We start from the raw sequence: 21,757 nt of genomic DNA, 5'->3' as shown, positions 1-21,757 counted from the left end.
AAATCCGAATAATGTTTTTTTGCAAAAATAGAAACATCTATTCTTTTTTTTTTTTTGTCTTTTTCCATGTCCGGCAATGGATCGCAACCCTCAGTGTCGCCCCCGCACCGGGCCGGGACCAGCAACGGGATCGCAACCCTCGGTGTTGCTCCCGCGCCTCGCTCAGCCAATGAGCGGGAACCGGTCCGTATGTGGGATCCGAACCCTTGGTGGGAACGCCGCCGCGCTTCCCAAGCAGTGCACTACAGCAGTGCACCACCGGGCCGGCCCTTCATTTACTTTTCAAAACGAAAAACAACTTGATTGAATAGAGAATGTTGGGCTTGTAACTTGCCTTCAGTTGCTTTTGTAGGTTTTGCTCCATCATCTTCTGACATTTAATGTTACATATAAGACCTAACTTGTGTTCTTTTTGGGAAAGAGGATGTTTTTTACGGGATGTTTGTAGAATCCATTTAAGCCTGGATCTTGAAAGGACCATCAAGATATATTTATGGGGCCGAGCCCGTGGCGCACTCGGGAGAGTGCGGCGCTCCCGCCACGCGTTCGGATCCTATACAGGGATGACCGGTGCACTCACAGCGCTCACTGGCTGAGCACGGTGCAGCCGGTCAAAAGGACAAGAAAAAAAAAAAAAAAAGATATATTTATGTGTTTCTCTTTTTGGTAAGTTTGTTTGCAAACTCACACTAGTTTTTCAGGCTGTGATATTTTGTCAAGTGGGAAATTTTTCTCATATTACATTTCTTTTATTTTTAATTCTCTGTCTCTCCAGCAGTTGTTTACAATCGTCTCTTTTTTCAAATCTTATGTTCCCAACTCTTCTCCTCTTGTTCATCAGACGACATCATTTCCAACGTCACAAAGAAACAGGAACAGAGAATTCCGCAACATCCGGCCATCCACGCCTGCTAAACTATCTGCATCCACACCGACTCTTTTCTCTTCTCTCTTGCCAAAGGCCCTGCCTCTGCCTGCCCTTTGGGTCCCTTACCTGCCCCCTTTGTAGGGTTTCAGACAGTCAATTACATCTGTTCTCTCCTAACACCTTGAGCTTTCCCTTCTTATGACTCCTTCCCTTCAACATTTTAAACTAGCTCTGTCCTCACATCCTAAAACTACCACACAAACCGAAAAACTTTCTTGACCCCATGTTCTCCTTCAAACACCTCCATTGTCTCTCCTCCTCTTCACAGGCATATTTCTAGACAATATTGTCTATATTTTCTGTACCAACTCACTCACTTCTTCTTACTTCTCAGTCCCTGCCATTCCACTCAGACTGCTCTGGCCGGGGTTGCTGAAGACCCTTTGCTGCTAAATTCAGCGGCATGTCTCAGACTTTATCGTGCTGACACTTCCTCCTCGTAGCATTTTCTTCTCTTAGCTTCCCAGAAACCTCACTCTCCTGGGCTTCTTCCCTCCTCTCTGGCTGATCCTTCTCAATCACTATAAAGGATACTTTTCTTCTCATCCTTTCATTCTTGGTTTTGCTGAGTTTTTCTTGGATACTGTAAAGCTAGGCGACCATGCTAGTTGTTGGGCTTTTTTACCTGCTGGTAATCCTGCACCGACTGGGCCGATTGTCAAGTTAAGGCTGGGTCTGGAGCTCCCAGACTCCTCAAGCCCGTTTACAGACTGGGCCACAAACCCTTCACATGCCAGGCTGGGTCACCAGACACCACACACATTAGGCTGGGTCACCAGACCCCTTCACGCAGGTCTTCGAGCGAGGTAACGTGCAGGGTGGATGCCTGAGGCTGACACCCGAGGCCGACACCCGAGGCCGACGCCTGCCTGCCTGCCTCACTAAAACTCCTCTCTTCTCTTTCTCTCTCTCTGCAGAACACAAGAATAGCAACAAAACTAAAAAGATACATTGGTGCGCATGTGCACTAACTCTACACACACACACACACACACACAATTTGCTTACAATGGATGTGCTAAATCACACCCAATGGGACCCAAGTTGAAGGCCCTGACCAAACTATTCAGTTTTCCCAACAGTTACTCTTCCCATCTCCCCTATATATATTCCCCCTGGCTTAACTCAGACACTCCCAAGATTTTGATTACCAGACACATATTGAAGATTACCAACTCACCAGTCTTGATCTCTTTTCTGAAGCTCTTCGTCTGCATAGGGACTTTTCTACCCAGTTATCCACAGGCACATCTGACACTAAACTTACCTTTCCCACTATCCTTTTCCCATCACAACCTCTGTGCCGCAGACCTCCTCCTCTCATATGAGTACTATCACCCTAACAATAGCCAAAGGCTGGATGTCACCTTTAACTGCTTCCTCTACATATCCTCCCTTCTCCCACCCCAGCACACGACTGCCGAGGCCTATAGATTCCTTCTCCTATGTACCACTCAAATCTGTCTGCTCCTCTGCCTTTACTGGCACACCAAGGGAGAGCCTCCTCATTCTTTGAATTATCCACAAAGAACACCCTTTTCCCCCCTTAAAATCTATATTCTTTCATACCTCTGGTTCTTCACATATGTTGTGTCTTCCTGGGACAGTTTTGTACTCCTTTCCTGCCACCCTACTCTCTCGCTCTCACTGGCCCTACCTAGCTAACTCTTGATAATCTATTCAAGTTTCACCCTCCCTGACCCCCAAGTCATAAGAAGTGAGGGGCTTCTCTATGGATCTGTACAGTTAATATGTGGTTCTGTAACAATATTTTAATTGTCTACACCCCCTACCATAAGATCCGAGGAGCAGGGACAATGTCTGTCTTAGTCACTGCTGTATCCCAAGCATCTGGAAGAGTGGCTGAGATAAAGAAAGCTTCAATAATATGCATTGATGAGTGAATGAAGAAATGGTAGCATATTTTCAAAGGAACTATGATTCCTCTCTATTTACTCATACTTATCTCTGTAAGTTTTTGCATAATTATCTCTCTAAGGAAGTCCATGTTTGCCTGGTATTGTCTTAAGAGTCAAAGAGGAGGCTGAGCTTGATTTTGAGAGACAGATCTTGACTAGTTTTTACACCAAATGGATTTCTAGATATCTCAAGGAACTGATGAAAAAAATTTAAATAATCCTAAAGGCAATTTTCATTTGGGAGAGTCAGGTGGGAGCCTGTGCCATAGGAATCCTACTATGAGTCTCATGGTGCCTGTGGTTGCAAAGGAAAACTGTGGTGCATCCTCATACCACTGTCCCAGGGCTGCTAACCCATGAAAGGACAGAGAGGATGTTCCAGTGAGGAGTCTCATCAATCTTCCTCGCTGACCCTTGCCTCTGAGGGTGGGTTACTGCTAAGACCTTCTCTGATACTTCTCTCTCAGGAAGTAGGTTGGACGTTATAGTGTTGCTTAAATCCAGCCCTGCCAATACTGGCTCCTGCTAAAGTGTCTTGAAATTTCTGTTATGCAGATGTCACTCATCTCTGGTTTCTAATACAGATATAAGTCTTTATTCATTACTTATTCATTCAGTAAATATGTGCTGATCACCTACTCTGTGCCAGTCACTGTTTCAGTGACCAACACAAAGTTCTCTCCCCTCAAGAACTTACATTGGAATTGAGGGGAGACAGAAAGTGAACAAATAATTAAGTAAATATATGTCAGAAAGGGATAAGCGCTATAGACAAAGATAAAGCTGGGGAGGGGAGGTGGGAAAGTAGACTTCCAATGTGAGTGAAGTGCGAGCCATTAGGGGGTTTGAGTAAAGAAGTGATGGGCTCTGCTTGAAGTTAGAAAGATCATTCTTTTTTTTTTTTCCTTTTTGTCTTTTTTCGTGACTGGCAACGGATCACAACCCTCGGTGTCGCGCCTGCACCTCGCTCAGCCAGTGAGCAGCCGGTCTGTATGTGGGATCTGAACCCTCGGTGGGAGTGCCGCCGCGCTCCCAAGCGGTGCACTGTAGCAGTGCGCCACTGGGCCGGCCCTAGAAAGATCATTCTAGTTTTTCCTATTTAGGCATTTGATTGGTCATTTCACAGATAATTTGGGAGATAAGGTGGTTGGAACCCATGTACAAGCTGCTGTCTTGCTCATAAGTTCCCTGATTTCATGCCTTCTCATTTTAATCATCCTAATACTGTATATTCAAAGTGAAATATGTAATTGGACCTGGGGAATAGGCCAACTCTGCATTAGTCAATAACATTTTGGGGATAGATTACTTACTGAACATAGTTTTCCCACTTCTTTACAGTAAACACTGATATACTCTGGACCAAGTTTTTCCATGAAGGTTTTAGTTTATAATACATGTTTTGTTGTGTATCTTATATAATATGTTCATTGTACAAAAGACAGAAATTATAGATAAGCAAACAGAAGGAAATAAAAGTAACTCAGAGATACCCATTAAAAATAATTTATACTTCCAAATTGGTAAAGGGACATGAAAATCAACTACATTGTATATTGATATAGTAAAATGAAAAAAATAATAATAATTTATATTTCCAGATTTTTAATACCAAAAATAGGTTTTCAAATGCTTTTTGAAAACTATTCTCAATGAAATTATGGGTTCAACTACTAACATTAGAGTGTTGGTACCAAAGTATCATACTGCATGACAAAACATTCAACTTAGCTGACATTAGTTTTATTATTATTATATCAATTTTCCAAGGAGACACACATATACCATCCACTTAATGTCCTGCTTCCGAACTGATGGTGAATACTTTTATATAGCAACTCACCTGCTAAATTTATAGCCAGGCCAATCACACATGTCCTGTTATTTCTAAGTAATAAAAGCAACAATTTAAATCCAAGAACAGCAGCACCAACAACTGCTATTCATTGAGCACTTAATATGTGTCTGCCATCCTGACTAGTAATTTGTAAGCACAAATTTGAAATATTTTCTAGAATATTTCAGAAAATTACATCACTGTAAGAAATGACAGTTTGGTTTTGATTTATTTCTAAAAAAAACAGGCTAGCCCTTAAAACTCAAGAGAACCAGCTTGGTAGTGTTAGCTTGAACTATTCTTACTTATTTATCTAGGCCCTATCAATAATTAAGCTGCCCCTGGAGGCTACCGGAATACCATTTAATTCTTCTGCTACACTGCACTGAAATACTTTGAAAAAGTTCCTCTTGTTATATTATTTACTACTGTTGCATAAGCATACTAAATCGTATCTGGTAGCTCTCTGCTAATAAAATAGTCAATTTATTTTTCAGGGAATATATTACTTATTGGTAAATCACAGCTATAACCATCATTACTCCAGAAAGGCAAAAGGTAAGAATTTCACCCAAGACATGAAATTCTAACAAAATCCTATGGCTACCCTTTGACCCAATAATTCTACTTCAAAAATGCAGCATAAGAAAAAAACATCATAGATATGTGAAAGATTTAAATGTCCAGCAACAGGGAAATAACATGACCTTACAGATCGTAAAGCACTATGCAGGCATGAAGTATCCTAATTTAAAAGACTATTTCCAGACATGAGAAATGCTAATAATATTCTACATAAAAATAGCAGGTTGCCAAGCTATATGCAATGAAATCTCAATTTTTAAAAATACATATGTATGTATGTTGTATACTATACATATCTATGTATACATTTAAGTGTTGAAAAGATAGAGACCAAAAAATTAACAGTAGGTAGTATTAATATGGGTAATTATTTCTCTTTTTATGTTTTTTAGTGTTTTCTCAATTTGTACAATGAACATATATATTTTTAAATTCAAAAAGAAATAAACCCTCTCTTTCTCTCTCTCATATATAGATTGGTAGTTTTCAGATGTTTTATAACTTATGGACTTTTTTTTTTTCTTTCCCAAAAGAAGGTCAGGGCCTTGGAGATCTGCAGTAGACTGGTATCATTTATTAACTTATACTAAAGCTACTGTTTGAATACTAACTTATTTTAAGTGGTCTACTTGAAAGTACAACTTCTGCCTCCCCACTGCATGAAATGTCTTTGTATTTTTGGGTTTTTTTTCATATGGTGGTATTTATATAGAATATGGCTGGTTTTGATCAAAATAAAAAATGACTGTGAATCTTACTAGTCATTGCTCCTTCCTTTTAGATTAAGCCACACAATAAGCAATACCAAAAGTGGGTTAATTTAATTCCTGTGAATCTGAATCTGATAACCTATGGCATTTATGCCAAACAGGTGTTATTCTCAGTGGCTTGGGGTCAGTGTCTGCTGCTTTGAGTCCATGCCTATAACTCAGATGACTGACAGATTTTGCTGCCTCATCCCAGGAATATTTCTTGAGGATTTTCAAAAGAAATGAATAGGGCCAAGAACCGTGGTGTCACATTCCTCAGAAGTTTCTGACCCTATGCATTAAGTGACATCTCCAATTACCACCAAAAAAATACCAAAAGAATCCATAGTAGCTATGAACTATAAGATATATGGACAAAGACAAAAATACATACTAGCCAGCCTGGCTCTGCAGCTTACATCCCTGAGCTTTTGCTCCCCGTCCCTAAAATGTATATTATAATACCTGTTCATTGGGCAGCTGTGAGGACAGGTGAGCTAATTTGTGAAAGATGTAATGCATGGTGCTCAGTTAAAACTCAGTAAGTGGCAGCTTACAGATGTCATGACTATTGGCGGAGAAACAGAACAAATTATACTTGTATACATATTTGTGCAAAAACATTAATGATTTGAAAACAATCCCTGGGGAAATAACAGACTTCAAGATTATTTAAAACAAACAAAGCTAATTTAACATATTCAAATGCCACCATTTTATGGAACTCCCTCTAAACTACATAGTTCTACTAACATTCTTAAAATTGGTAAATAAGATCTTGTGATTAGGTGCTTAAATAAAGTGATTACTGCAAGCTGGTTGTCGCTTGCCCTGCAACTGTGACTGCTGACATTAATTACATTTTTATGTGTAGCATTTAAGTGGCACATATCTGGCTACAGCACCAAACCAGATGCAGAACACTCTCTTTCAGCATGAGTAACGGAAAGGAGGCTGCAAAATCTCATGACCGTGGGAGGCAGGGCTGGAGAACAGGGCAAGAGGCCCAGCATCAGCCTTTGCTCTTTGGGAAAGAAGTGAGGGTTGACCATGAAACAAACCCTTGTGTACAAGGAGTCCCCAAATTCTGACCTTCTCCTAAAAAGGGAAATTAGAACTCTAGAGAGTAATAGCAGAGTCCTCGCCTGTCCATGTTTATTTTGGACATGTTTACATTGTCCATACCCAGTGCAGGGTCTGGAATTGAATAACTTACTGTAGAATGAATGAAGTAATCAGGGAAGCCTCAAAGGTAAGACTCTTCACGTGAAAAGGCTGTGGGGTTCTCAGAGGCGCAAAGTACTGACCAGCTTCAGCATTTACTTGGTTACTCTCTAATTTCCTAATTGTTGAAATGTGAGGACAAAATTCAGTTGAGCTACACGCAATGATGTGAGGGCCCATTTACAAATATATATGGCTCAAAACTTCATAATAAGAGAAAAACAAATAAAATGTGATGATCTGGATGTGTTTTTCACACAGTTGTGTCACACTGTTGAGAAAATTCAAAATTAAATTCTGACTAACTTGTAAAATGCCTCTGTAACTAAATGTGCTTATCTCCCAGGGCCCCCAGAACTCAGTCTAGTTAATAATCAACTGCCTGCCAGCATTTCTGCTTCTGTAATCTTGCCTGCTCACCTAAGTCACGTGGGTGAGAAGGAGCTGAAACCAGCAGCTGCTTGTCTAAAATACAAGTTTAAACCTAAGCTTATGCATCCCGACAAACTTGCCTATAAAAGCCCTGTTAAACTCATGTTCAGGGTCCCAGGGTTTCAGGACGAAAGTTCACCTGGGTCCCACATGTGTAATAAACCTTCTGACTCTCCAACCCTTCCTAGTGTCTGAAGACTTTCTTGCCAAGTTCGTTCCACAACAACACATTCTCCTTTGAATGAGGACACATTTAGAATAATGTCTAGTATAAGCTCACATTACATAATTTTTGCTGGCATATGGAATAAGTGCTTATGATATAAATAGTAATAAAAGTACTAGCTAAATGTTACATTGGAGTTATTAAGTCCAGACACTGGGCTAAGTTGCTTTCCATGTATGACTCACGAATCCTCTATATAACTATCTGGAATAGGTTACTAATCCCACTTTATAGATACAGAAACTGAGGCTTAAGAGGTTTACAAGTATTCCCAAGTCCACATGGCTTTGTCACTAACAGTGACAAAGCCAAGATTCATATCTAAAACATCTGGTTTTAGGGCCTAAAAGCTAAATTACTATGTTATTCTGACCATTAGGCTTCATTTAGACCTCTAAAGGACTAAATATAAAAAATCAATATTTGTATAATTGGATATTGTTTTTGTTTTTAAAAAGCTTCACTTTTGCTACCCATTCAAACTTTCTGTTAAGCTTAGGCAACTATTTCTATAACTGGTTCTGATTTGATTAAGATTTAAGTCTTGAAGTTTTTCCGTATAACAATGCATGGAATTAGGTATTCCTACAAGTCTTCTTGATCATTATATCCATTTGGATACAGAAACATTCCTAGAATTACCTGCACCAAACTCCTTATTTGACAGAACAGTTTGGGTAATTCTCTGAGGATTCTCTGTCATAAAAGACACAGCTGTTTAAGAGGACAAAACCATCAAGCACACAGTATGTATCTGGATCTCCATATAGACATGGGGATTATTTTTGAAAACTGAGAAAGTCTCAAAATTCTCTTCCAAGAAAGCAAGCATTATGCTCACTAAGGACTCCACAGCAGTTCTAAAGGCCATTTCAGACTGACTGTAATGACTCCTTTCCATTTTCACAGAAAATAGCCTTCAAACCTAGAACCATAACAATGGAAGACGAGCTGGAGAAAAGGAACATTGGTGATGGAGGGAAAAGAAAGAGGGGAGGAGCAGAAAAAACTAGTCTTGCTTTCTAATCTAAAGGAACCTGAAATTCTTTAGACTTGATAGACAGACTCTGGCTTCCCTTTCTTTCAGATGACAAACGTGTCCTAGTGGGTTTATCTGGCTCTTCAATAAGATCTCGTCTCTTCCTTTTGCCCTCTGCCTCTGTTCTTCCTTTTTCCAGCAGTAGTGTAGATGGAAAGGTAACATGTGTCATCTGCTGTTATTTGCTTGAGGAAGGTAGAATATGATACCTGTCAGTGTAATGGCTGCTCCCTTTCCAGCTGGTCAGCAATGCTTAGGAGTGAGAAGGCTGTTCAGGAAGCATGGGACCTTCTCCCTCTAAATGCCAAAGCAACCAGGAATCCATTGTAAATAGGCAGTTTCCAAGGTGTGGAGAATACCAATATTTATGAAGCAAATGTATTTCACAGGGCCTCCAGAACCCTGCAGTTTCAGGTTTAGCTTCCCAAAAGTACATATAAAATGTTAAACTTGCGAAAGACAGGAAACTTTCCCCAGGCTAAAAGTCTCTGTTGTAAGATAAAGAGTTGTAACACAGCAATGTTGCTGGCTCAAAGACAGACAAGTTACTGACTGATATGTAAAGATACCGGGAACCTGCTGTGAGGAGAGAGAATGTTTGCTAAGATCAAGCTTTTGTTGGTGGATCAACTTAACCTCTTGCAAATTGAATTATGGAATGTCACCTTGCTTGTTTTACTGAATGTTACCAGCCTCTATTGTTAAACTTGTTAAACTATACTTAGCAAAAACCCCACCTATGTTCTCTTCCTGTAACTTCCTGGTTTGGAGAATAAATGCAGGAAGAGAACCCCAGTTCTTGGTTAATATCCCAAAAGGAAGGAATGCCTCTCTCTTGAGGGTTCCAGGAGATTAACCCCTTTGGGGCTTCTCATTGCTCAGAAGAGATGGACTTTGAGTAATCTTTTGCAGCTCCATCACCCAGGGGAAGAGGGGGGACAAATCCATGGGAGGCAAAGCAACACCAAGGACTGTAATTCTTTGAGCCCCAGAATATCTGGATAAGAAGAGAACTGCCAGGTAGCAAAGAAGCAGGCATGTCTGTCTGTCTGTCCCTCTTTCCATGTGTGTGTATTTACTGTACATTCCCCAGACCTCTCTTCAAGAGCCAGGGACTTATTCCTCCAACTACTGGGAACTGGCTGCTGGCCGTTGACACTCACAGCTGATTCCTCTGGGAACTACCCTTGAGAATTACCCTCCACCAGAGAAAGCTGCCTCACCCTAAGATTACTTAATCCCTCCGCAAGAGCAGTCCAAATCCAATGCTTGCAAAAGAATCGCCAGGCCTCCTTGCATGGATGTGAGACAACTCAAAGGCCATTCCAGCCCCAGAGCTCCTTCCTCTGCCCAAGCTTGCCTTTCTCACTGGCTTCCAGAGTGGAGAGCACTATCTTGAATCCTCTCCCCAAATCATGAAGCAGGTAAGCGGAAGAGCTGGGATTCAAATCCAAATCCATTTGACTCTGAGCTGTAGGGCTCTATCAACTGTATCAAGTCCTTGACTTTGATTTACAAAATATGAAGGCTTACATCTTAGCAAGACATACAAAGTCCCTTTGAAAAAGGGTGACCCCCACTTTCATAACATACGAAATTCGCTCTGTGAAACTGCTTGCTGTGTGACAAGGTGGATTGATTAAGTTTAAATAGTGTTTGAATTGCTTAAAAAATGTTGTTTGAAAATCCCCCTCAGCAATTCAGCCCCCTTGATAGAAGTTAAAAGCTAAATATTAGCCTGCACTTAGAGAAGTTTGAATTTTGCTTGCTGTTCCCCACCCAAGCTGCCCCTGAGCGATTAACTGGCTTGTTTCAGCTTCTGTTATCAGCTTGCACTAGGCCTCCCCAAACCCCCTCCTCAAGCCAGGAGGGTATGTGTGTATGTGTGTGACTATATGATAACTATAAGTGTGTGACTATTTGATAATTTTAACTGTGTGACTAATGTAAAAATGTGCCTTTTTAAAAACCCTCTAAACTTCAAGTCAGGGCTGCTCTCTTCCAAGACTTTCTTGGAGGGACAGTCACTGGCTGGCCAATAAAGACCCCCTTTTAAATTCTCAATTGGGTATTCTCTTCCTTTTCTGGCAGCAGCCTCACAACACCTTCTTATATGACTGTCCTTTCCAGTCTCACATCCCATCACGTGCTCCCGTACAACCCTTTGTCTGATCTCTTTCCTTTCCCTGAACATGTCATGCTTTCAGTTTCCCTGGAATAGCTCACTGTCCTTGTCTGTATAATGAATGCCTCTTTCTCCTACAAGTCTCACTTCAAGTGCTCCCTCTTCTGTGATGAGTTTCCTGGCCCCTGGGTGGGGTTAAGATCATCAGCCTTCAAGCTCCCACAGCGGGTGGTGTGCCCTTTAGTATGGTAACTTAATTATTGTAATGAGCTCCTTGCAAGCAGGGACACGTCTTTTAACTCTGCTTCCCCAGCCAGGCATTTTAAAGGTGTTTTGTTGAATAGGTAAATAAATGAACTCAATTGAGGGGCTGGTCCCAGCAGCCTGGGATGCCATCCAAATTTGAATAAATTGTGACCTCCTTGAGCACCAGGACTAGGTTTTCTTTATCTTTGTATCCTTTCCAGCAACTAACAACAGATTCTCCTGCTCATGTGAAACATTCAGAAAAAACAAAAAACAATAACAAAAAAACAACCCTGAACTAAATAAGGTCTCTGCAGAAAGGGCTGCTGTACAAGAAAATTACTGCACTTTCACAGTTCAGTCTAAACTGCTTTTTAAAATCTCGACTATTTAAGATACATAGGATATTTCTCTACCCAGTCACTTGTCCATTAATATGCTCCTTAGTTCCAATTTTTAAAATCTCTCTTTTGTTTGAAACTTTTTTTTTCTTATTTAATAGAGCCCAAGATGACTTAGAGCTTGCTAAATTCCATTTCTAGGTCAGAAATCAAATCTAATGTGGACACATCAAATCAACCAAGAAGTTTTCCAGCTGGCCAGCTTAACACAACATCTTTGTTTTAAAGGGCCCCTTTGAAACATAAATATGTCATTAATCTACAGGGTGTTTTCTCCCCCTACTTTCTGAAACTAATGATTAATTACTGGAGAGAGGTATGGATATAGGTATAGGCACCAAACACTACTACCTGTAGCACAAAGCTGAGGGGGCGGGGAGAAACCCTTGTCCTAGAAACATGAAAAAGGCAAGCCAGTCTTACTGGGCAAGTAGCTGCATTCTCTGCACAGGAAATGGTCCAGTTTTGTTATTGTTCTCAACGAAAATGTCCAAACAACCAAAAAATTGCTGAGCATTGGCTGAGACTAGTAACAATAAGAAGGCTTAAAAGTCCTGTTCTTATTTTTTAATGGATTTGGGAAAGAGGAAGCTCTGTGGCATGTAAGGAACTGAATTTTCTGTGTCCTGCAGAATTTTTTTCACATTACTCTCTCACAGCCTCTGCTGCTGGTCTGGTGGGGAGTAAGAAAAAATCATGATAACATTTTCCAGAGAGAGCAGCACATGTGGTAATCTAGTTCTTCAAAAGCCTCTGATTATGTGGGAGCCCAAAACACAGAATGTGAGGCTTTTCCTCTCTGGTTTGATTTTTTCATAAGTGCAGGCAGTCTGTTCAGTGCAATTTGCAGGTACATCTTATTTCAAAATTTTGCTCACATGTTCACGTCTTGGATTCAGTGATTCGTAACTCTATAAGTAGGCCTGTTCAGGTTTCACTTTTTATTCTTTGTCTTTAAAATGTTCACTCATTTTGATTTTTCAGACACTATTCTCAGTCCTGGTTACAGGCAAGTGGTAATCGGAAAGCACATTGTGGCAGGATTTAGTGAGTGTACCTTTTTAAACATCCTGGTGGAATCCTCGCTTATCTGCATGAACCGCATAATCACATTGTTCAGATAGATGTCACTCAAGGTCGCATGGTCTTTGCTTTCTCTCCTCACTTGGTTCAGGAGCAAATACCAGCAGTTCACTGGAGACAACAGGTTCTGGTCTTTCCTAAGAAGTGAAGATAGAGAATTACCACCCATTTCAAAGCTTCCCCAATCAGCTTTGAAGCCACCAAGGCAAAATAAGGAGTCACAAAAGATGAGTATTGTCACTGTTCTTTCTGCTCTGAGCATTTCTCAGAGCAGGACACTCAACAGCCAGCAGAACAGCCGTCCAGCCTGTGGGTGGCACAGAGCTAGCAATTCTCCAGGCTTAGAAGGAAAAAACTGGACCAGAACACCGGTGAAAACCCACAGTCCTGACAAGGCCATGGGACCCTAACATACACAGTGCTTGGGCGGGCTTTTGGCTTTAAACATCCCTTTGAAGAAGCAATTCATGTTTATTTAAAAATCTACTGACTACTATCACACTGACCGACTGTGGTTTGCCACGGCATACAAAGTCTGCTTTGAATATTCAGTAGTTGGAAAAGCAATTTGGCTAGTTATGCTTTCCATGGAACATAAACTTGAGGGTTATTTGTTACTCCCCTGATACATAACTTCCAGCCTCCCAAAAAGTGTTCCCGGGAACCAGAACTTTATGGCATTGTCTCAAGGCTCATGAAAAGAACCAAGAAGTTTGCTGGCTTATGACTTGTCACATGTCCTACTGAAACCCACTAAACTGTTTCGCATTTGTAACTGCTTCTTGCTCTATCCCAGATAATCAAGTCAAAAGTAAAAACTCTGAACAAGAACAGTGAGCAACTGGGATGTTACTGTTTAAAAAAAAAAAAAAAATCCAAAGTACAATGTTTTGCTTTTTACTTTAAAAACTAGGTGTAAACTTGCAAAAACAGCACAGAATGTTTATCCTAACTCAGGGACACAGTGACATTTCATCAGATATGTTACTCTCCTGTTATTCACGATCATTTATGACCCTGAATATTTATTAAGTAAGGAAAGAAATGATTGTCAGGTCTTTCTGCTATTAATTCTTTCAGATTCATGATTTAATACTACATCAAGTCAAAACCCCTTCTAGAAGAAAAGGGAAGAGAGGACAGAAACAGTAATGGCTGTAGGAAGAAACACCTATCTAAGGTACTAACACTTGCACCTCTGAGAGCAGCCCCCATTCTCCCCACTGGCACACTAAGAATTATACCCTCCACGTTTTTTCTCAAAGCCATCAGGCAAGGCAGTGGTTCTCTGGCAGGTAACATTAGCATTTCTACTGACATTCTCTATCTACCCAGCCCCAGAGGTCAATGTTACCTTATTTATATTAACATTTATGTATATCTCTTATGCTGAAGTAGCCCATACATTTTTTTTTAGAACATTTCATCCTTCTTTGTACCCTCAGTGCTCTGCCACATAGTAAGCACTAAATAAGTGTTATTTTGTTTATTGAATAAACACATTATTATTATTGCCTTAATAATAGTAGTAATAATAATAATAATAATATCAGTAATAATAATAAGCAGCTATCATTTACTGAGCACCTACTATGAAACAGGTTAAGATTGTGGACTCTGGACTATACTGTTCAGGTTCATATCCCAGAACTATCATTTACTAGCCATATGGTCTCGAGCAAATTATTTTAACCTCTCTATGCCTCAGTTACTTTGTAGAATGGGTAAAACAACAGTGCTTATCTCATAAGATTATTGTGAGGATTATTTTAGTTAATATATATTTTTAAATGCTTCCTATAATACCTTAGGTACATGATAAGTGCTTTATGAAGTTAGCCATTCTGTCCAGGGGCTGCTCTGAAGACTTTACAGACATTAACTCTACTTAATCCCTGTCACTACCATTTAAGGCAGAGATTCCTTGTATCCTTTCTATCAATGAGAGAACTGAAGCTTAGCAAGGCACAGTGATCTGACAAAGACAAAAGCTAGCGTCAGAGACAGTCTTTAAGCACGGGAAGGCTGATCCAAGCCTTGGTCTTTCAATTATGCAGTAGCAATTTTAGGCCAAAGACTGTTCTAAACAAGAAGCATCTCAAAACTGAAAAAGAGCTAGATTTTAGAGGCCAGCTTAAATGACTGCTAATGTTACTGTGCTGAAGATACAACATCTGTGTGGTAAAGGGGAGAGGAATATTGAGTGCTTATCCCATGCTGGCTACCAATCATATCAAGGACTTTGTCATGTTTCTCACTTATTGGACATAAAATCTCATTTTACAAATTAGAAAACTAAGGCTCAGAGAGGTTAAGTAACTTGATGACCAAGTTAATCAGAGTGGAGCCAGTGTTCAAACCCAGGCCTGGCCAACTCTTTAATAAAGCCTGTCTTTAAGTATTTCCTCATCCTGGTTGATCCTTTCCACAGACTTATTATCCATCTTATCTTCAGCCCCATATTTAATAATAAACTTACTCAAGTCTTATAAGATTTCAAGTTGTTTATCTTTTGAAGAAAACTACTGAACAAACCAGGAGAAAAACAAAAAGGGGCATCCATCCACGTAGGGGCCAGACAGTTCACAACCAATTACGAAGTGCAAAACACAGAAGAAGACACTCAGAAATATTTACTGAATGGACGAATGGACTGTCTTCTTATTTGCAATTGCTTTTAAAAAGGAACAGATACTATAAATGTGAGGAGAGTATTGGCTCCAGAATCCTCTTTCCATCCCCAGTCTCTATCAAGTACATTTGACATATTTGTTTACCCTGGGAATCATCATTAAGATTTATGTCTATGCTGGACCAACACTAGAGGTTAAAGTCATGGGGAGGGGAGAGGGAGAGAGGACAGGGAGGAGGACAGGGAGGGAGAGAGAATTCCTTGTGCATTTTTGCATTTGCTTCTACAAAAGCACCCCAGGGAGAGTTCCCACCCTACTTCCCCCTCCCCATCCAAGGTCATGGAGGGGTGTAAAATGGAACTGCAAAGCCAAAGGTCTGGAGAGCAGGCTGAGAGGACAGAGTGCATTTTTGCATTTGCTTCTACAAAAGCACCCCAGGGAGAGTTCCCACCCTACTTCCCCCCACTCATCCAAGGTCATGGAGGGGTGTAAAATGGAACTGCAAAGCCAAAGGTCTGGAGAGCAGGCTGAGAGGACAGATCTGGCTGTCCCCTGTGCAGGTGGGCAGATGGTTTTGTGTTTTACCATTTCACTGAGATAGTAGCTCTTCTAGTCCAGGGATGCACAGCGATAGGGTTGGTGGTGGGGAAGCCCTCAGTTCCAAATCTTTACCGTGCACAGCCCTCATTTTTTGTCACCATGTGGGACTGAAGGGCAGATACAACTGCCAGTTCAGTTTTCAGTTCCCTCTTCCTTTTTTGGCCCCTAGAAATTCCCCTTTATTTCCTGTGAGTTCAGTTATACATTTAAAAGGACATCTANTTACCCTGGGAATCATCATTAAGATTTATGTCTATGCTGGACCAACACTAGAGGTTAAAGTCATGGGGAGGGGAGAGGGAGAGAGGACAGGGAGGAGGACAGGGAGGGAGAGAGAATTCCTTGTGCATTTTTGCATTTGCTTCTACAAAAGCACCCCAGGGAGAGTTCCCACCCTACTTCCCCCTCCCCATCCAAGGTCATGGAGGGGTGTAAAATGGAACTGCAAAGCCAAAGGTCTGGAGAGCAGGCTGAGAGGACAGATCTTCTGGCTGTCCCCTGTGCAGGTGGGCAGATGGTTTTGTGTTTTACCATTTCACTGAGATAGTAGCTCTTCTAGTCCAGGGATGCACAGCGATAGGGTTGGTGGTGGGGAAGCCCTCAGTTCCAAATCTTTACCATGCACAGCCCTCATTTTTTGTCACCATGTGGGACTGAAGGGCAGATACAACTGCCAGTTCAGTTTTCAGTTCCCTCTTCCTTTTTCGGCCCCTAGAAATTCCCCTTTATTTCCTGTGAGTTCAGTTATACATTTAAAAGGACATCTATTATATTTTAGCCAGCATTTCTGGGAGTTTTGTAGCAGAAGTGTTTTTCATATTATCTTGTCTGCTGTATTTCCAGAAAAGAAAGTCTGCACTGCCTTTTGAATATCTCCCCAATAGATCTGTTTCTCTCTGTCTCCAGCACTGCTAATTCACGCCATGACTGCAAGAGCCCCCTGTGTGATCTCCCTCCCTCTACTCTATCTTCCTACAGTCCACGATCCTACCTATGGTCTTCACCATCATCTTAAAACCCAGGTGCAAGGGGTAATCCTTCTACTTAAAATTCTCTATAGGTTTCTCCTGTCCTGAGGAAAGGGTCCAGACTGCACAGGAAGGTCTAAAGGCCTCCACGATGTACTCAGATTTACACCTGTGGCCACATGGCTCACCAGCTCCTTACACGACTACTTTCTGTTCTGCAAACTGCCCTACACCCCTTCCCTTCTGATCTTTTACCCATGATGTTCCGCTTGTCTGGAATATCTTCCTCTGCTCCCCTTCCCCGGCCAACTAGCCCTCTGGGTCTTTGCTTGGACATCACTTCTTCTAGGACCTTCACTGGACCTTCCCTTCCCCACCACTGCTATAGAGCAGATTTCCACCAGGTCTGTCCAGGGTGTCCCACCCTTGCCCCTGTCTGAGCACCCGCATACCCGATTGGAGTTGTCTGCTCACTTGTCTCTCTGTCTCCGGGACTTAAATTATAAATTTCATTATCACAACAACCTATGTGTATTTTTGAAACCTTGCCCCTGTCTGAGCACCCGCATACCCGATTGGAGTTGTCTGCTCACTTGTCTGTCTCCGGGACTTAAATTATAAATTTCATTATCACAACAACCTATGTGTATTTTTGAAACAAATGAATTACGGTTAATGTCAGGCTTAACTGCAGTCACTTATAAGCATTTTACTAAAAACTCTTGTTTTAAATCAGTCTCAATTGCAATGACCACAAACGTAATGGGTGGAGCGGGGGTGGGAGCCCTAAACTCAAGCAACCCTTATTGCTTATTTTCCTATAAAATCACTACAGAAATCCTGAAGTTTTTGCTGGAAGAAACAGCTATTTAAAATTTGCCCTTTCAATTATCTACTTGTGGCAGACATCAACTCCAAGTTTTCTATAATTAAGAATTTTACAAATACACATCTTCTCTTCTTATATATAAAGTTAGCCATAAATACATATGTATTGGAAAGAGAAAAATGTCAAGAGAATGCTATTAACTTAAAATATGATAAATTGATGCCCATAAATTATAAATATAGTGGGTTGCTTTTATTTATAAGGATATACCCACTAATAGCTTCTCAGACAAAAATGAAAAAAAATCTAAAAGAGCTAAGGGTAGTAAAGAGGCAGGATATCACCTTGGAAAGGTCAATTTGGGTCAGGACTCTCTTACTTGTATTGCTGATGATCCTTAGTGCTTCTTGTTTTTGCCATGAACCTTTCTGCTAACTTCTCTAGGTTCCGAGAATATTCCGTCTCAATTTCAGCCTTTTTTCGGAAGAAATCTTGCAGGTCCTGGAGAAGCTGGACTCGCATTTCCGTTTGCTGCTCCAGGCATTTTTGTTGTTCTACCAGTTGAGCTCGAATTTCTAAAGAGAAGAGAACCCATTTGATGATCTTATGAAAATTACTGAGGTGTACTGGTATGTGCAAGATATACGTAACGAAGCCTATGATATATTTAGCTTTGTATTGGACTTTTATTACAATGCTGTGTCCAGTTGGCTCTTTAAATAATATGTCTGCTGACCCTTTAAAAGAACGAGATGAGCCTCAGAAAAGAATATGATATTTTAGAGTAGAAATAATGGGTAACATTTGTAATGCCACAAACACGCATAGAGTCATGAGGAAAAAAAATTAAAGGCTTTCAGATAACAATTCATCACATGTGACATCTTTGGGTAGCTGAGAATATCATAATTTTTTCAACAGTCTTTTACCTCAACTATCTCTTTTGAGTTTGAATGGCAAAGAAATGGGAATCATTTCGTAAAGACTCTGGATATATTTGCCAGTTGGCACATATAGAAACTGACATCTGGTAATTTTTATTTAGTGCATATATTTCTAGTTTGTAAAACACATAGCTTCAGGGCTTATAGGAATGCTGTGCCTAAAAATAACTTCTTTCTAAATCCAAATTATCCATTCATGACAGGGCAATCCTCAGAGTCCACTGTATTATTCTGTTCACAATATTAAGGCCTCTTCACTTGGCCTGTACTTTTTACACATTGTTCAAATTAACATCCTTATTGATACACATAATCCACACTATTCAAATTAACACCTTTATTGGCACATAATCCTGAAAGAATCGACAATTTTAATATATTAGGAACATATGGTTAGTCATTTAGTGATTTAGCAAAAGCACAAAAGCAAAATGTGGCATGCAAAAATATCCGTAAATAACCGTATCAAAGACATGTGTGTTTTGAAAATGATCTTCAGTAACTAATAACTACTGACTTGTTTTTGTCCTAAGACCCAGGGTTAACCTCCAAAGACAAGAATATTCATGCTGAAAAACTTTATTTCATCTTCCCCAGGATCAGTGCATATTCCTTAAAAGTGAGGGCTGAATCTAATTCAGCGGAGTTAGTAGAAATCAATGTTCAAATAACACCTCTTCAATTTCTTCCTATTATTCCTTTTCAATAGAGAAGGAATTAGCTGACAACATATGTGTATAAACTTGACCATGTTTAATCAAGCTCATTAATAGCAGAGCAGTCAAGTTCTGAATCGGGAGTTAGGAAATGTTTTCAATTTAATAATAGCTAACAATAATGTAATGTTTACTATTCTATGCTCGAATGCAGCAAGTACTAGTATTATTTCCCATTTTACAAAGAATAAATTGAAGTTTAAGGAGAGTAAATACTTATCTAAGGACTTCAGCTAGTAAGTGGTACCCCTCCCCCTACAACTCTAACCCTGATCTGTCAGTCTGACTCATCAAATGCTTCCCATCCTCCTTGCGTCCATCCAACATTTTTTGAGCACCTGTACTGTACCAGGCATATTCCCTGGCAAAGAAGACACATTAACTAATGAAACAAGATCTTTGCCCTCAATAGGTCATCTCCAGGCAATGCCATTTCTGGGGAGCCCTGGGGAAAGATAGCAAAGTATTCCTCGAGTGTCCTCTCTTGGTTTCTCCACCTCTAGATTGGGGGATCCTATTACTAATCTCACAGAAGTATGACGAACACCAGAGTAAACACATTATTATAGGCTTTTAACTACCACGAACAGCATCTGGTTTTTAGTCAATCAAAGTAAGTGTTTTCCAATACAGTATTAAATCAGCATGTCTGCCCAACTCTCTCCAAAATACAGAGCTATTTTTGTTTCATAAAAATAAAAAAATCAAGGGTGGGGGTATTTCTCATTCAGCAATCCCAGTAAGTTTTTAAGATGAAGTAATTTTAGCACATCTTGCTGTGCTAAAAGAACATAAATCAATCATCTCAGGCTGTCAACTAGTTTTCTCTGTTTTGTTGTTGTTGTTGTTAACCTGCCTTAGTGTCAAATGAGAAATAAAATGGCTGAGAGTACAAATCTCATCAGAGGTACACAAAAATCATATGGGCTCCTTCTTGGGTCTCATTTTTAAATATTCTCTTGCTTCCATCAGTATTAAAATCAAGAACTAGGGAGTTCTGAGAAGGACCGTATTTAAACAATTAAATATTCATCCTCATTTTATGAGGAGTAACTGTTACTCATGTTACCTGTAATTTTCCAATCAAAATAGGCTGCTTGCAGCATTTTCTACAATAGTAAAAAAATGGAGAGGGAAAGAATTTGGAGTATCTTTGTGAGAAAACAAAATATGTTGCAAAAAGTGGAGGAGAATCCATTCAATTACCTCTTTTTTAGGAGAGTTTAGGACAAATGAGGGAAGGATTGTAAAAAGATCATCTTTAAAGAAAGTGCTATCATTAGAAACGTCTTATTAGGAAAAGAAAACCTTTGGATTCCTCACACTGCACCAGAGCCACAAGGCAGCACAATACAGTGGGTTACCTCCTTGCACGAATGGCATGGCCATATTAACATGACCTTGGTTTGAGCTAACCTTATATGGCACCAAAGAATTTTAAAGATTTTTAGATAAACAAACAAATGAGTAAAATAAATGCTCAGTCATATAAATTTTGGTCTGCTGCAGAACAGATCAAAGAAGTCCGTGGTGCACTGGGGCCTACTGTATGAATCCTGTGGGGCCACAGGTGGCTGCAGCTGGAGGCCACTGTCATCACAGGAACCACAGAATCATTAGGGTTGGAACTGGTGAGAGCATAACTTCAAGCAGTGATTTCTAAAAAAATTGGGAGCCTTATTTCTGCACAAGGTACTGCAGCTTCCCTACTCCTGAAGACACTTTGTCTACGAAGGCCCTTTCTATTAGTTTTCTTGGGTAAGTATTGACCTGGTTCATTTTATTCAGATTCAAGGTTCATTTTAGTTTAGTTGAACAAGGAAATTACTGAGCTCGCATTTTGTATTAGTCAGTCTTAGGCACTTGGGGATACAAAGATTTGTAAGACACAGCTCCTTCTGGTAAGGAAGACCAGAAGAAATCCTCAACCAATAATATCAATACAGTGTGTTCAGTGTTATAATAAAAGAACATACCAGGAAACTATGGAAAGAGGAACAGAAACTGTCCCAGACTGGAAGAGTATGAAAGACATAACGCCCCAAAGGATAGGCAGGTTACAACACACATAGCTGTAATCACCAAGGCAGTGGAAAGACAACCCATAGGATAGGAGAAAATACTTGTGAATCAAGAATTTATCTGATAAGAGACTTGTGTATAGCATATACAAAGAACTCCTATGACTCAATGATAAAACAAAAACCCAGTTTAAAAAATGAGTAAAGGATCACAATAGATGTAAAGGATAGGCAGGTTACAACACACATAGC

At 40.2% G+C, this 21,757-nt stretch overlaps 1 protein-coding gene across 1 annotated transcript in view; it reads right to left on the bottom strand.

Annotated features, from left to right (window-relative positions):
* Positions 1 to 20,873, bottom strand: part of LOC103607889 (SLIT-ROBO Rho GTPase-activating protein 1) — a gene marked incomplete at its 3' end in the record, with an annotated part of 70,337 nt that extends 49,464 nt beyond the window's left edge. Inside the window, exons 1-3 of the mRNA XM_008592349.1 lie at positions 20,849 to 20,873; positions 18,204 to 18,399; positions 12,769 to 12,931 (exon numbers count right to left, since the gene is read on the bottom strand). Of these exons, the coding sequence (XP_008590571.1) occupies positions 12,769 to 12,931; positions 18,204 to 18,399; positions 20,849 to 20,873 (384 nt within the window). The remainder of the gene's footprint in view (positions 1 to 12,768; positions 12,932 to 18,203; positions 18,400 to 20,848) is intronic.
* Positions 20,874 to 21,757: the final 884 nt, after the last annotated feature.

The sequence above is a fragment of the Galeopterus variegatus genome, unplaced genomic scaffold, assembly GCF_000696425.1.
Source record: "Galeopterus variegatus unplaced genomic scaffold, G_variegatus-3.0.2 Scaffold7808, whole genome shotgun sequence".
Lineage (NCBI taxonomy): Eukaryota > Metazoa > Chordata > Mammalia > Dermoptera > Cynocephalidae > Galeopterus > Galeopterus variegatus.
The sequence above is the reverse complement of the archived record's forward strand: the minus strand, read 5'-3'. Positions and strand labels throughout refer to the sequence as shown.